At 41.5% G+C, this 12,852-nt stretch overlaps 1 protein-coding gene across 1 annotated transcript in view; it reads left to right on the top strand.

The window, feature by feature from the left end:
- Nucleotides 1–2,087: 2,087 nt before the first annotated feature.
- SYDE2 (synapse defective 1, Rho GTPase, homolog 2 (C. elegans)) overlaps nucleotides 2,088–12,852 on the top strand; it is a 24,254-nt gene continuing 13,489 nt past the window's right edge. The window contains exons 1-4 of the mRNA XM_010006735.1: nucleotides 2,088–2,118; nucleotides 2,636–2,812; nucleotides 3,142–3,843; nucleotides 12,537–12,846. Of these exons, the coding sequence (XP_010005037.1) occupies nucleotides 2,088–2,118; nucleotides 2,636–2,812; nucleotides 3,142–3,843; nucleotides 12,537–12,846 (1,220 nt within the window). The remainder of the gene's footprint in view (nucleotides 2,119–2,635; nucleotides 2,813–3,141; nucleotides 3,844–12,536; nucleotides 12,847–12,852) is intronic.

Here is a 12,852-nt window from a genome sequence, read left to right as displayed (position 1 = left end):
TTTTTTTTAATTCAACACCATATTGAAGCCTTTTGGGAAGGAACCATTGCTTTGTTCTGTATTTGTGTGGAGGTTTAATATATATTTTTAGAATTTATGAAATGTTAAGAGTGCTAAGTAAGAGGAGGTGGCATTCTTCTGAGTGAACATTTGCTCTAGAACCAAAAGTATGTGCCTGACCTGTGTATCTCTGAAAGCTCTGTATTTATTTAAAGCTGGCTCGTTACTATAACAGCTAGGGATGTTGAAAACTTGCTCTGTGATACTGAACCACTGGTTGTGCAGATACTTGCATGCGAAACAGTATGTTCCTAAAATAAACACAGGCAAAAGGACTTTCAGGATCAAGGCCAAGTTCGAATAAAGGGGAAGCAATTCTTGCAAATAAAGCCATCCATTGCAAAAACTGCAGTTGGAAGATTTACGTTTAAGTGTATTGTTTGGATGAGATTCAGTGAACATTTACAATCAATGGTTTCTGGCGGCACATTGGCTAATTTGGAAGCGGAGAAGGGGTGGTTGTGAGTGTGTGTGATAGGCAGCATGTCTCTGCAGGCAGCGGGATTATTGGAGTACACTGGGGGAGCCACTGGATTATTAATGTTTTTGTGGTAAGCTTTTGCAGATGGCTTGTTCTTGAGATACCTGGATGGATTGTTGAAAACAAGGTTGCATTTTCTCAGCACAGTTTGCTGCTGCTGGGACCAAAGGACAGCTGGAGGCTGACACCAGATGTGTGGCTGGGTGTGTGTTTAAGCACACTACAGTTCTTAGGAACCTGCTGTTTTGGGCGTTGTAGGCTGCCTTAACCAGCGTGGAAGGGCTTGCCTCTCTACAGTGAAGCAGGAAGCAGCAGATATTTTTGTTTGTGGAAATACAGCTCGTGAATGCTCTATCTATTTATGTCACTGGAGCAGGGACTGCTCCTTGGGCTGTCTGTGCAGAAGTGGAGGGCTTTGAGGTAGCAGTTACTGCAAGAAGATGCCCGCCCAAGAAGTTCTCGATCCAAACTGACTTTTTGGAAATGCAGGCCCTGTGCCCACTGCAGATCAGTACCACCTCCTTTTGGTTGGTTCTTACTTGAAATAGTAGTGAAATTGTGTATAGAGGAACCTTTACAATGGCACACTTGCTTACATTTCCAGGCTGTGTGTGGGGGAGGGAGTATGATTGCTGCCAAATGACTGAAACTTTGCCAGAGATCTGTGTCCTCAGCCCTGCTTTCACGTTTTGCTTAGATTCTGTAATTGTGACTGACTTAGGCTCCACTGTAGCAGAGCACTTCAGTGGAGGTGTGCATAGGCAGCAAATAGGGCACAATTAACTTTGTTAATTCTTTGAACCTAGTTAATTCTTCAGGTCACAAACAGTATTTGTGTTGCTGTTTAGCTAAACAAGGAAACCTCATTAAAAAATAATTCACCAAATGGTGAATCTTTCATCAAATGAAAAGGTGGTGTTTCAGATCTTATCAAGGATTGCTTCTGTCATTAATGTACAAGCCCAAAAAGAGGGTTGAAGGGAAAGTGTTAAAGTGACAGTCTTTGTCCTGTCTGCAGCAAACATAGTTGGTTTGTTACTGGTGTGTACAGATTTTTTTGTTGAGAATAATGTTCAAGCAGTATTGAATAGCTGCTTCCATCTGGAATTTCCAGTTGCAGAGGGCTTCACATGGAAACAAGTTCTGTTCAAGAGAGCCCAGTTATCCCCATTGCATCTTAGAGGCTGAGCAAGCCCTGTCTGAGTTGTCCTCCTCCACAGAGGAGCACGAGATTTATCTGTTTTTAATTTGAATGCATTTGCTGCTTTCCTTCCAGTCCCAGCAAAGAGGGAATGGCACTGCTGCTTGGATGTGCTCTGACCAGGGGCTCCAGTGCAAGTGGCTTTTTTGATGCATAATTAAATGTTTGGTGTTTGCTTTAAAGAAAACTGATTTTTGGAAGCAGTCAGTGGAATTTGATTAGGTATTGTATGAATTTGAGATATTTGAAAACTTCCCTGCATTCCTTTTTCCTTCCTTCCTTTCCTGATAGTGTGTTTCATTTTGTTCCTCACAAATCAGGGGGTGCTTCTGTCTGAATTATAGGATGAAGCTGGTAAGGACAGTCCTTTCTGGAGGTTTGTTGTTTTGTTTTGTTTTTTTTGTACAAGACACATCCACACCTTTTGTTTTACATCTAAATCTAGAAGTGAGTCTATGTGGGTTTTTTTTTGGTAGCTGTTTAAGAAATATGTTACACTAAAACCAGGAGTTATTTCTTCATTGGCATAAGAAAACTGTGGAAATACTACATAGAAACTTTCCAAACCAGTTGTACCTGCACTTAGCTGAACAAAAAGCAGCCATTTCTAAGTATGCATGACCTTTCAGCAGGGCTATCTCACTGCCATTTATCTAAATTACATGGTGTTAAAAATACAGCCAAACAGGCCTGACTCTTTATTAATTATGTGCATGTTCTGCTTTGATGGGCTGAAGTATAATTTTATGATCACATCAGCTTATCTTTTGTCCTTTTGGATAAGGTCTAATGCAAATGTCACAACACAACATATATGTTAATCTGTTAAAAGCAAAATTATATTCTAAATATTTGCCTTTCCCTCTCTTTTCTGCCTTTCTTTCTGTGAACAGATTTAATAGAAAATGTTTACATCGCATCGAGGAGCAGGAAGGAGCCCAGGTGCCCCCAGGCCAGCGAGGTCCCCGAGCACAGGCTGCAGGGGAACAGCATCACCGTCTCCAAGAAGCGCAGCTGGCTGCAGCAGAGCACGCACCGACCTCCTCCTCCTCCTCCAGAAGAAAATGCCTGTGAGGAAGCGCATGCTGTTGTTCGAACAAAAAGCAGCCATTTCTAAGTATGCATGACCTTTCAGCAGGGCTATCTCACTGCCATTTATCTAAATTACATGGTGTTAAAAATACAGCCAAACAGGCCTGACTCTTTATTAATTATGTGCATGTTCTGCTTTGATGGGCTGAAGTATAATTTTATGATCACATCAGCTTATCTTTTGTCCTTTTGGATAAGGTCTAATGCAAATGTCACAACACAACATATATGTTAATCTGTTAAAAGCAAAATTATATTCTAAATATTTGCCTTTCCCTCTCTTTTCTGCCTTTCTTTCTGTGAACAGATTTAATAGAAAATGTTTACATCGCATCGAGGAGCAGGAAGGAGCCCAGGTGCCCCCAGGCCAGCGAGGTCCCCGAGCACAGGCTGCAGGGGAACAGCATCACCGTCTCCAAGAAGCGCAGCTGGCTGCAGCAGAGCACGCACCGACCTCCTCCTCCTCCTCCAGAAGAAAATGCCTGTGAGGAAGCGCATGGGGCTGTTATCCCGGTACCCAAATCTCCCACCCCATTGCCTGACTCCACAGTGTCACGGGCTCCTTCCGTGTTGCCAGTGGGGCGGGACCATCCTGCCCGGATCCGCGCTCCCGTTGCTGCCCTGCCAGGCCCCGCCGTGCCGAGGGGCGCTGCCTTGGACTTCGGTGAGGATAACGATGCGGACGATGAAGGAGAAATATGGTACAACCCCATCCCTGAAGATGATGAGCCTGACATGCCGAGGGTCCACCTCTCTGCTGTGAATAACGCTGTTGCTGTGGGCTCCCCAGTGGTCTGGTACAAAGCCCCCTGTGGGGGTGACTTGGGGACAGCCACGGGTCCCCATGAGGGTCCCCCACGCTCCATGGAGAGTGCAGGGGGTGGTCGGATGGCTCAGCCCAGTGAAGCAAGTCAGGCTGATGCTGTGCAGCACCTGCAGAGGTTTGCCTGCAAGGGTCCTGGCATGCCAATGGGAGAGGACAGTCCTACCTTGAAGTGCCCTTCAACAGGTAAGAGGGTTCAGAAACATAAAAGTGTGATGTCCTCTATTTTATTTTAGAGGAATAATAAACTGTTCTTATGTCTCTCTTTTCTCTTTCCCCGCCTTTAATATGTATCAGAAAATTTCAGTGGAAATGCATGTCAGGTTGATAAAAATGGCTCAAGTTGTGTGACTGATACCTGGTAGATGTAGAAGCTGCACAGTGGCTTCTCATTTTGTTTATGGCATGTCCAGGTGTGGTTGTCCTCTGTTCTCTTTCATTCCCACCTCGCTGAAGAGAAATGTTTTGCAAAGCAAGCTTGCTAAAGCCTGGTAACTTGAGAACACTCTTGGTTTCCTTTCTGTTAGCTGGTGTCTAACCCTCCTGGCCTTGGATTCCAGCCTGGAACCTACTTAATGTCTGCAGAAGTTTCTTTAACTTGCTGCCTGGGACTTTTTAATGACGACTTTTTGGAAGACCATATAAACACTGTTCATCACATCACTTTCTGTAATTGCTGTCTTGTTGACTGTCTCGGGCTAATCTAATAGACTGGAGAGGAGTGGTTTTCACATCCAGAGAAGCCAGCCTCTTTGTTCCATGTTATCCTTGGCTGAGTAGTTGATAGTTGCATTTTCATAATTCTGTTAGTCTCTGAATTCAACATTAATATTAAAGATTTTTCCCAGTCTATTAAAAAAAAAGCCCAAACAAAAATAAATCCACCCTACACAAAAGGAAGCAGAAGAAACCCAAACCTTTTTGGAAAGGTATTATTTTTCATTACTGGTGTATTTTTATATTGTCTTGACCTTGACTCTGGTATCCTTTAGAGGACTAAAAAGTTAGCTTGAAGTTCAGGAGATGGGTTTTCCCGGTTCCACTCTTTGAAGAAGGTTCACTCTTTGCACTGACATTGAAGATCCTGTATTTCTGTCTGTCTCAGGAGAGAGGACCTGAAACACCTGCATGCAGAGCCCAGGCTCTGGAGGAGCCCCCCAGCTGGGTTGCCCCCATCCAAGCCTTGCCATCCTGGCAGGCTTCTGGCCCCACATCCCTGCGTGCCAGGAGCTGTTGTGCCTGGACTCCCCGTGTGGAGATTGCTTCTGGGAACGGGGCTTGTTTTTCAAAGGCACCAAAGCAACTGTTGTGAACAGCAGAAGAAAACACAGTCAGTCTTCTCTTCTGGGAGCTCATATTCAGTTCTTTTTGTGGGAATGCTGCAGATACGAGCATATTTTTAGTTGCTAAGTGTGTTGCAGTTAATGGCATTTGTTTAGGAATAGCTTACTTTACAGCTGGCTTAAATACTTAGACCATTTGTATTTGCTTGCAAGATAGATGAACTATCATGTTCTTAAGTAGATTTTTTTCATTGTTGGAGTTCTAGGCACCTTGGAGAGGTTAGTAAGCATGATTATTTAGGAAAGCCGTGTTTGTGTTCTGTTTCACCCCCATGTAGGTAGTTAATCTCTTGATATATGTGACATTTTATTAAAAAGATAAATCCCATTATGTAAGAAGGAGAAAGTAAAAATTGTTCTTGTACTGAAGAAACTTTTTTTCTGAAAGCAAAATTGCCCATTTAAAGTGTCTCATGAAACCAGGTGAGAAATGTTATGGATTTCCCCTGATCAGTTTGTTATGCACGGAGTTAATTAAGCTACTTTAAAGGCAGCTGTCCTTTTGCATGTATTGAATGGTGATCACATTGAATAGATTAATTGATGATGAAGTGGATCCCTGCTGCTCAGTAATTGGCTTCATTATGGAGAAGAGGCTTAGTTCTTCTTTTTAATCCAGTTAAGGTATCTACAGTTATTTTCAGTCAAATTTAAAATGACGGCTCATCTATATGAGATTACTGCATGAAGGGCAACACGGCCAATTTAACTTCATTTGCGTTGGGACCTCGTTTGAATCAGATAACTGCAGTGAAATTGATGTCTGTGTTCTTGGAGAGCTGGGAACATCAACCAGTAGCTCCTGGCAGATAGGCATTAATGCTGCTGGGAAACGTCTTCTTATCTTTCTTACTGGTACGATTTTATATATTTCAATATTGGTTAGCATTAGAGTCTAAAGTTACATTTTTGAGAAGCATAGACAGAAAACAGCAGGGCACTATAAAAGCCAAGAAAATACATAGTTGCTAAGTTTGTCGTTTGCTGTTTTCTTGTTTGGAAAGTGCTATCAGTTTTTATCTTTAAAACTGTGTTGCTATTTTCTTTGGATTTCAAACTTTATAGAGAGAAAATAGTTGTGGATTTTTTCCTTTTGTTATTTTTTTGAGTTTATTAGAAGATTAAGGAAGAATATAAATGAGAGAATTCAGTTACTTGGAGTCTTTCCAAACACAGCAGAAAATAGATACTTCCTGTAAATGGTATCAATAAAATGGATCATTGTTGTAGAGGTGCTAATTTGCCCCATAGTCTTAATTTACACTGCTTTCTGGTTACTCTGCTTAATCTGGTTACTTTCTACAGTAACTGCTGTTTATGTCAATAGGATCTGTCAGGCAATTCCTTAGTGAGTAGTTCTAGACACACTCGTTTTTAAAAGGGAACTGATTAAAAATAAGGCACCCCTGTAGCAAAGCTTGGGAAAATAAGTCATGTATTTTGTTTATGACAAGTACACAAGGGTAAGAGTAAGAGGATAATTTGGTTTTGAGTTCATAATGTAGAAACCTAGTGCCAGCTTGTGCTCTTAGTTCTGTGGGAGGAGAATTTAACTGGAAAGGACCCTAGAGGCTGTTTTTAATTTGATGTCTCCTTGAACAGGCAAAATGGTTATGATTGAAAAATAGGAGTATTTTTCTTATGTATTTAATTTTTAATATTGCATTTATAGTTTTTTTGCATATATAAAATGTTAAAATAAGTTTTCTTTACAATTGTTTAGGATTGAACTTTTTAACTGTATGTTTTTATAGATAATGAGTATCACCTGCAAAATGTTGCAGAAAAATGCCTGTTTATTATGTTGGCTCCTGCAGTAGATTTACACCTGAGCTCTGAAGAGTGCCTTCTGAAGAATTTGTAATATTTTTGCTTTTGGGGAGGATTACTGTTGGGATTAGTGTCCACCTAATTAGCGGAATCATCTCACATGGTCTGTATCTCAGAGAGATCCTGGTAGGACTTGCGCATTGTAGCTTGCCAGGATCTGAACTGTGCTTCTGCTACTGAAAATATACATGTGTCTGGGTGGAAAATCCTAGTAGGAATAACCATAAACAGATTTATTTTCAGCATTGTAGGAGGTGAAGGTTGATACCATATTCCCACCTCACCCTAATACAGGCCAGCTGGAGCTTGATTTAAATCATAGTTGAAATGACAGTGGTCTTTCACCACTTCGACCGTGACCACTGTCCTAGTTTTCAAATGCATCTTTTGGGGCAAATACAGGCAAATTACTTGCATGTTTAGATGTTACAAGTGAGCTTCCAGCAGAATATGTAGAGTATGCTGTGCAGTAGATCCTGTTTACCAATGTCCTTCTACAGTTTCAGATCCTGTTTGCTTCATTATATAATTTTTTTTCCAGATGGAAGATGCTTTGTGATTTAACTGTTTTTCAAGTGCAAGGAGCCTTGGCTTCATGAGGCAGAAAAACATTCATGCAAAATACTTGTGTAATGTTTGAGATAGCTGAAAGCTATGGTATGTGGTAGAAAGGCCTCTCTGCCCTCTCTTCTCCTGCAGAACTGAAGCCAGATTGTCGGTGAGCTTTTGGGGAGCTTGGGCACATGCTTTTGAAGGTTGGAGGCCTATTCATGCATGTGTCTTTGATCCATGGGGTGGTGAAAGAGGCAAAAGGATGGAGCAGCCCTGGAGTAGAAGCAGTTAATTTAAAATAGCTGTTGCCTTTTTGATTTTCTGTTCTGTACCGAGTAACTGTCAAAGTTGCTTTTTGTGCTATGAAAGACAGTGAGAGCAGCCCAAAGGGACAGTGCTTGGATCAGCTGCAGTGCTGCTGCTCGTGTGTCTCAGCAGTGCCAGCCTCTGAGCCGAGCCAGCTGGGGCTCATCTGCAGCGCGGAATCTTCACTGTTAACATCCTGCAACAAACTCATGCTTGTTTGTGGGTGCTGGACTCCTTAAGTCTGGTCAGAGACCTAAAGCACGATGTAAAACTTGTTTCTCTCTCCCTAATGAGGTTCTCTGGGATGCTTTGAGGATCACCACTGTGATGAGGAGCAGGCATGTCCTCAGCCCCTTTCCCCTCAGTGGGGGAGTCTCGGGAGATTACTCTGTAATCACTTCCTGTTTTCATTAATGGGATATTGAAAGCAATTAATTTTATATCTTTTGCTCCCTTATAAGTGACCCTTTGGGTGTGTTTGTCACAGCTTAATTAATGTCAGCGGGCATAGTGTTTGAAGAAAACTACCATTACAGAGTTATTAGGGATTGATTTTTTTTTTTATTACCCTTTTAATAGTTTCACCCTGTGAAGCCTTGTGTGGGATGGAACACCGAGGCCTCAGAGGCTGCATTGGTCAAAATAGTAATTTTAATAGGGGTAAACCAGACTTTTTTTCATACTTTTCAGGTTAAAATAATATATTCTTCTATTTACTTAGATAATTAAGATGTTACAAAGAAATAATTTTGCTCTATCCCAATTTTAAAAGGTGGGTTTTTTAAAGGATTTTTTTTCCCAGTTGCTGATGTGGATAAAGGTGATTGCTTTCCTTATATCTTAACTGAAGTTTCTTGAATTTGGTACAGTGTAAATTCTTCTCTTAATGATATTTACAGTCCTACTCTTAAGTCTTCTATCAGGCAGGTCTGGAACTATTTGAGGATGAAAAGGTGTGGTGGCCCTGTGTCTTGAGTAAGTTCAGTTTCTTGACATCAATAGAGCTGTGCCATTTCTGTCATCTGAGGGTCCAGAACAGTATTTCTAGAGACATCTAGCACAGGAAAACAGTAGCCCTTTTTCACTTGCCTATAATTTGCTACAAGAAAAATTTGGGCTTTTCTGTTTTAAATTTCTGCTTTTTCATTTTTAATACATTTTTCCAATAAATCATTGGGTTGATTTAAAAATAATAAAAGGAATGAAGAATCTAGGCAGAGGGAGACTTTGGTTTTGAAAGATATAAACCCTCAATGTAAGCTGTATATATATTTATTTTTTCTCTTTATAAGCTGTAAATGCTTAAAGCTCCCACGCTAATGCCATTCTTTTAGAGAGGTGCTAGAGTGTAAAGTGTAGTGTACTTATTAAGTATGTCCAGAGAATAGTAGGAGAAGTTTAGTTTGGTTGGATCTCAGTATTTCCATTAGCTATGAGAGTGGCCATTTGATACTTCAATAGCTTGCTGTAGTAAGTCATTGATAGTGTTCTGACTTGTTCATTCACCAACTCATTGTCCCAAAAACAAGTTACAAGTTTTCTGAGGAACTTCAAAATAACTTGGAGACCCTGCCTTAAGCAAGGAGTGTTACATGTGGAATAGGGTAATCAAATATGCCTGTAAAATAGCAGGTGTTGCTAGCAGTTGGTATGACAGTGATATGTGTGCCCAGGCACACATGAACAATGTTAAGCAGGGTCAGACAAGGATTTTTGCTGTGCTAAATCATTGCCTGTGTCTGGCAGGGGTTGTGTTGTAAGCGAAGTAAAAGGTGGCTTTACCAGTCAAGCAGAACACATAGCTGGTGGAAGCAGTCGCTAACCATGTGAAGTCATTTTGACTTGGAATGTATTGTCCTTCAAAGCAATTTTTTTCTGTCTTACTCATAGTTTTAAATCTTCCCAAAAGCTTAAGTATATCACAGAATAGCCCAAGTCAGAAAGGACCTCAGAAGATCATCTGATCCACCCTTTGATGGGAAAAGGAGCCTAGGAGAGATTACCGAGCATTTTGTCCAGCTGCATCTTGAAAAGCTCCAGTGGTGGGGACTCTACCATGTCCCTGGGCATGTTGTTTCAATGGTAGATTGCTCTCACTGTAAAAAAGAAATTCATATAGTCAGCTGCATCACATAAAACAGACCATCCTTTTGCTGCCTTGCTAGTCACTTATGTGACAGGTGCCTCTTATGTTTCATTTCTTCCTGCCATCCTTCCACAAGGATATTTTTAAAGTTCTGACTGCTGAGATGGGATGTGTGGTGGCAGAGTGATACTGGGAACAGGGATAGTGATGAGCCTGTTAGCAGCACAGCCTTTTAACTTGGTAAAAGAACTGTGGCACAGCCTTGTAACTTGGTAAAAGAACTGTGGCACAGCTTGGTTCCCCTGGCACCCTTGTGAGAAGCCTGTGTCAGATGGATAGTCTGGGAAGTGAAGTGTTACTGGGCTGTGCTACAGCCCCTTCTGCAGCTTGTTCAGAGCTGTGTCATGTCACTCTTTAAAATTGCGTGCATACCTCAGCACATTGCTGGCTTCAGTGGAACAACATGTGGCTCAGTGCTGATGGGAATACCATCCTGCATAATACTCAACTGTTAGGTTTCTTCCAGCCACATACTTTATTTTAACTGTTTGGTGCTGAAGGCAGCAGAAGTTGGACGCATAAAAGTCAGAGTGTTAGATTGACTCTTCAGTTTTAATGATCTGGGGGAAATTTAATTTGCAGGCCTGCTTTTCCAAGCCTGTGCCAGAGCCTTTTGACAGAAAGGGAAGATTAATGTTAGCAGGCTGAAGTATGGCACTGATTGCTTCAGAGCGCTCCAGGCCAGCCCACCAGTGGGACTGTGCTGTGATTTGCAGTACAAGGGAAGGCTTTGTCTGCTTTTATCAAACACCACATTTCTAACTAGCTGATTGCCAGGAAAGCACAGCAGGCGTGCTAGAAATAGCCCTTCCCCTGCGAGGGAAATACTTCCATGAGATGCAGGCTAAATGAGTTTTCATTTGTTGCTCTGGAAAAGAGATTCTGTGCCTTATTCTTCATAACTGAAAGTTTATTTTATAAAGATATTCTTTTAAGCAACTGTCTGCAAAAGTTGTTAAAGCCAAACTTTTGTTGGGAATAGAACTAGGCTTTGTATGGATTTTTTGTGGGGGAAAAACTAAACCCACAACAGATAATTTTGATCAAAGACCAGATTGCCTGATTTAACTGTTTAAGTATAAAAATAAAATTATAGTTACATGATGAAAATTAATTTGGGTGAACAGAGGACTTGTAAAAGTCACTAGCTGTATGGTGACTTGGACTTGAAAAGATTAGTTTAGAATTAAAGCAGTAAGCATTTGAGAAATCTGTGAAAGAAACCTCTGTACAGTATGATTTGCTGAGTATCTTGTGAAAACACCACTTCGTTCTTTTTTTATGCTGTAAATAGACTCTCTTTTTCCCTGGCTAGCAAGGCGGGGTGTTAGATGAATATAGGTGTTTGGGTCTCTGAGCTGCTCAGGCTGATTGCTCCACACAGGGTGAGCAGGCTCAGGGGCTCTGTGGTACCTGCGCCTGCACGGGCAAGATCATGTGAGTCCTGTTGGGAGCTTCTAAAATTTGCAAAGCAATGAGTGAAAGGGGTGGTTATTGCTAGTGAGGACCACTGTTAGTTTCTCAAGGGATAGAAGAGTGACTCTCAGTGGAAGTACTAATGGAATTTTGTTAATATCTGTCATTCTGGCCTCAGTTCCCCTCTTGCATGCTTCATTAACTCATGTACGTCCATTGCTTTTCCTACAGTCATTACTGCCTCATGCTGGTGAAAGTGAGAAAAGCTTGAGCTATACCTTGGTATTTGGATTTCGTCGAGTTTTGGAGCATGAGGGGAACTGCAGGTTCCCAACTGTGTGCAGTACTGGCTTACATCTAATTGTGTTCCTTAATTAGTTGGCTTTTACAAATAAATTGGGGAATTACTTTTTATTTTTCTTTTACCTTACTTAGCATCAATGCCTGAAATTATGATTTTTAAATACTTTTTTTTTGGTACCTTGAAAGATTGATGCTTTCACATGAGGATGTAACTTTGGAATAACTTTGATCCCATCATGGGATGGTTGTGCCAGGAAAGATGGAAAGCTGCTGACAGGAATGTGGCAGTGCAAAATACAGCTTTTGAAAGGAATAAATCCTTGTGTTCCTCCTCCTCCATCCTGTGGCAGAAAGGAAATGCTTTGAGAAATGGAAGAGGCAGTGTGAGATGCTGCCTGCCTCTACAAAGGAGGAGTTTAGGGCTCTTTGGGGTAACAGGAGAGTGTGCACAAGAGTAGAGCCATATTCTTCACTGGCAAAAGAGTGTCTTTCCTCTAGACCTACAAGGAATGGGCAATGCTGATCTGTTGGCTATGTAGCTAACTGCTATGTAGACAAGGGTGCATTTGCCGTATTCCTGGGTTTTCCAATTTAAGAATGGTTTCATTGCACCTGTGCCTCACGAATGCAGCCAGGTAAACTTGTATGGGGGATACAGCCCAAGTGGATTGGAATGAATGCTGTGGGTGAGAGAGCTTGTTTGTTTAGATGTAGTTTTCTGGCCCTTTCAGCTACATAAAACAGAACAAATCTGGCTTTTGACTGTGAACTGCCAAATTTGGCTGAACGAGTCAGCAGAGCACAGCTTTGAGTGCTTGTGAATCTGACTAATAAATGAATTATGGTTGTCTGAATTAATTGTGTTTATCAAGTTACAATAAGTCAACATGTTTTCCCCAAGTTCAGGATTTGCTTTTTCATTGCTGCTGTCTGCAGTTACTGAGGAGTTTGAGAATTATTATTTCTTCTTTTTTCTTTTAAAGGGTCTGGAGTTGTACTTGCACACAAGGCTGATGTACCCTCAACAGAGGTTTCTCCACCAAGTCCCAGTCCTCTGAAAAAAAGCGGATCCATCAACTGGCCTTTTCCTGATAGAATTAAATCTCCCAGGACTGTGAGGAAGCTTTCCATGAAAATGAAAAAGCTGCCAGAGCTAAGCAGGAAACTGAGTGTCAAGGGAACTTCAAGCCATACTAGTACAGATAACCCTCCTTCCCTGCTGAAAGGTAGCTGCCGGGATACAAGCCATACAGTGTCTTTACCATCTTCTGGAAACTCAGCCACCACTGCCAGCAGGAA

The sequence above is a fragment of the Chaetura pelagica genome, unplaced genomic scaffold (assembly GCF_000747805.2).
Source record: "Chaetura pelagica isolate M959 unplaced genomic scaffold, ChaPel_1.0 scaffold69, whole genome shotgun sequence".
Taxonomy (NCBI): domain Eukaryota; kingdom Metazoa; phylum Chordata; class Aves; order Apodiformes; family Apodidae; genus Chaetura; species Chaetura pelagica.
This window is presented reverse-complemented; position numbering and strand designations above follow the sequence as displayed.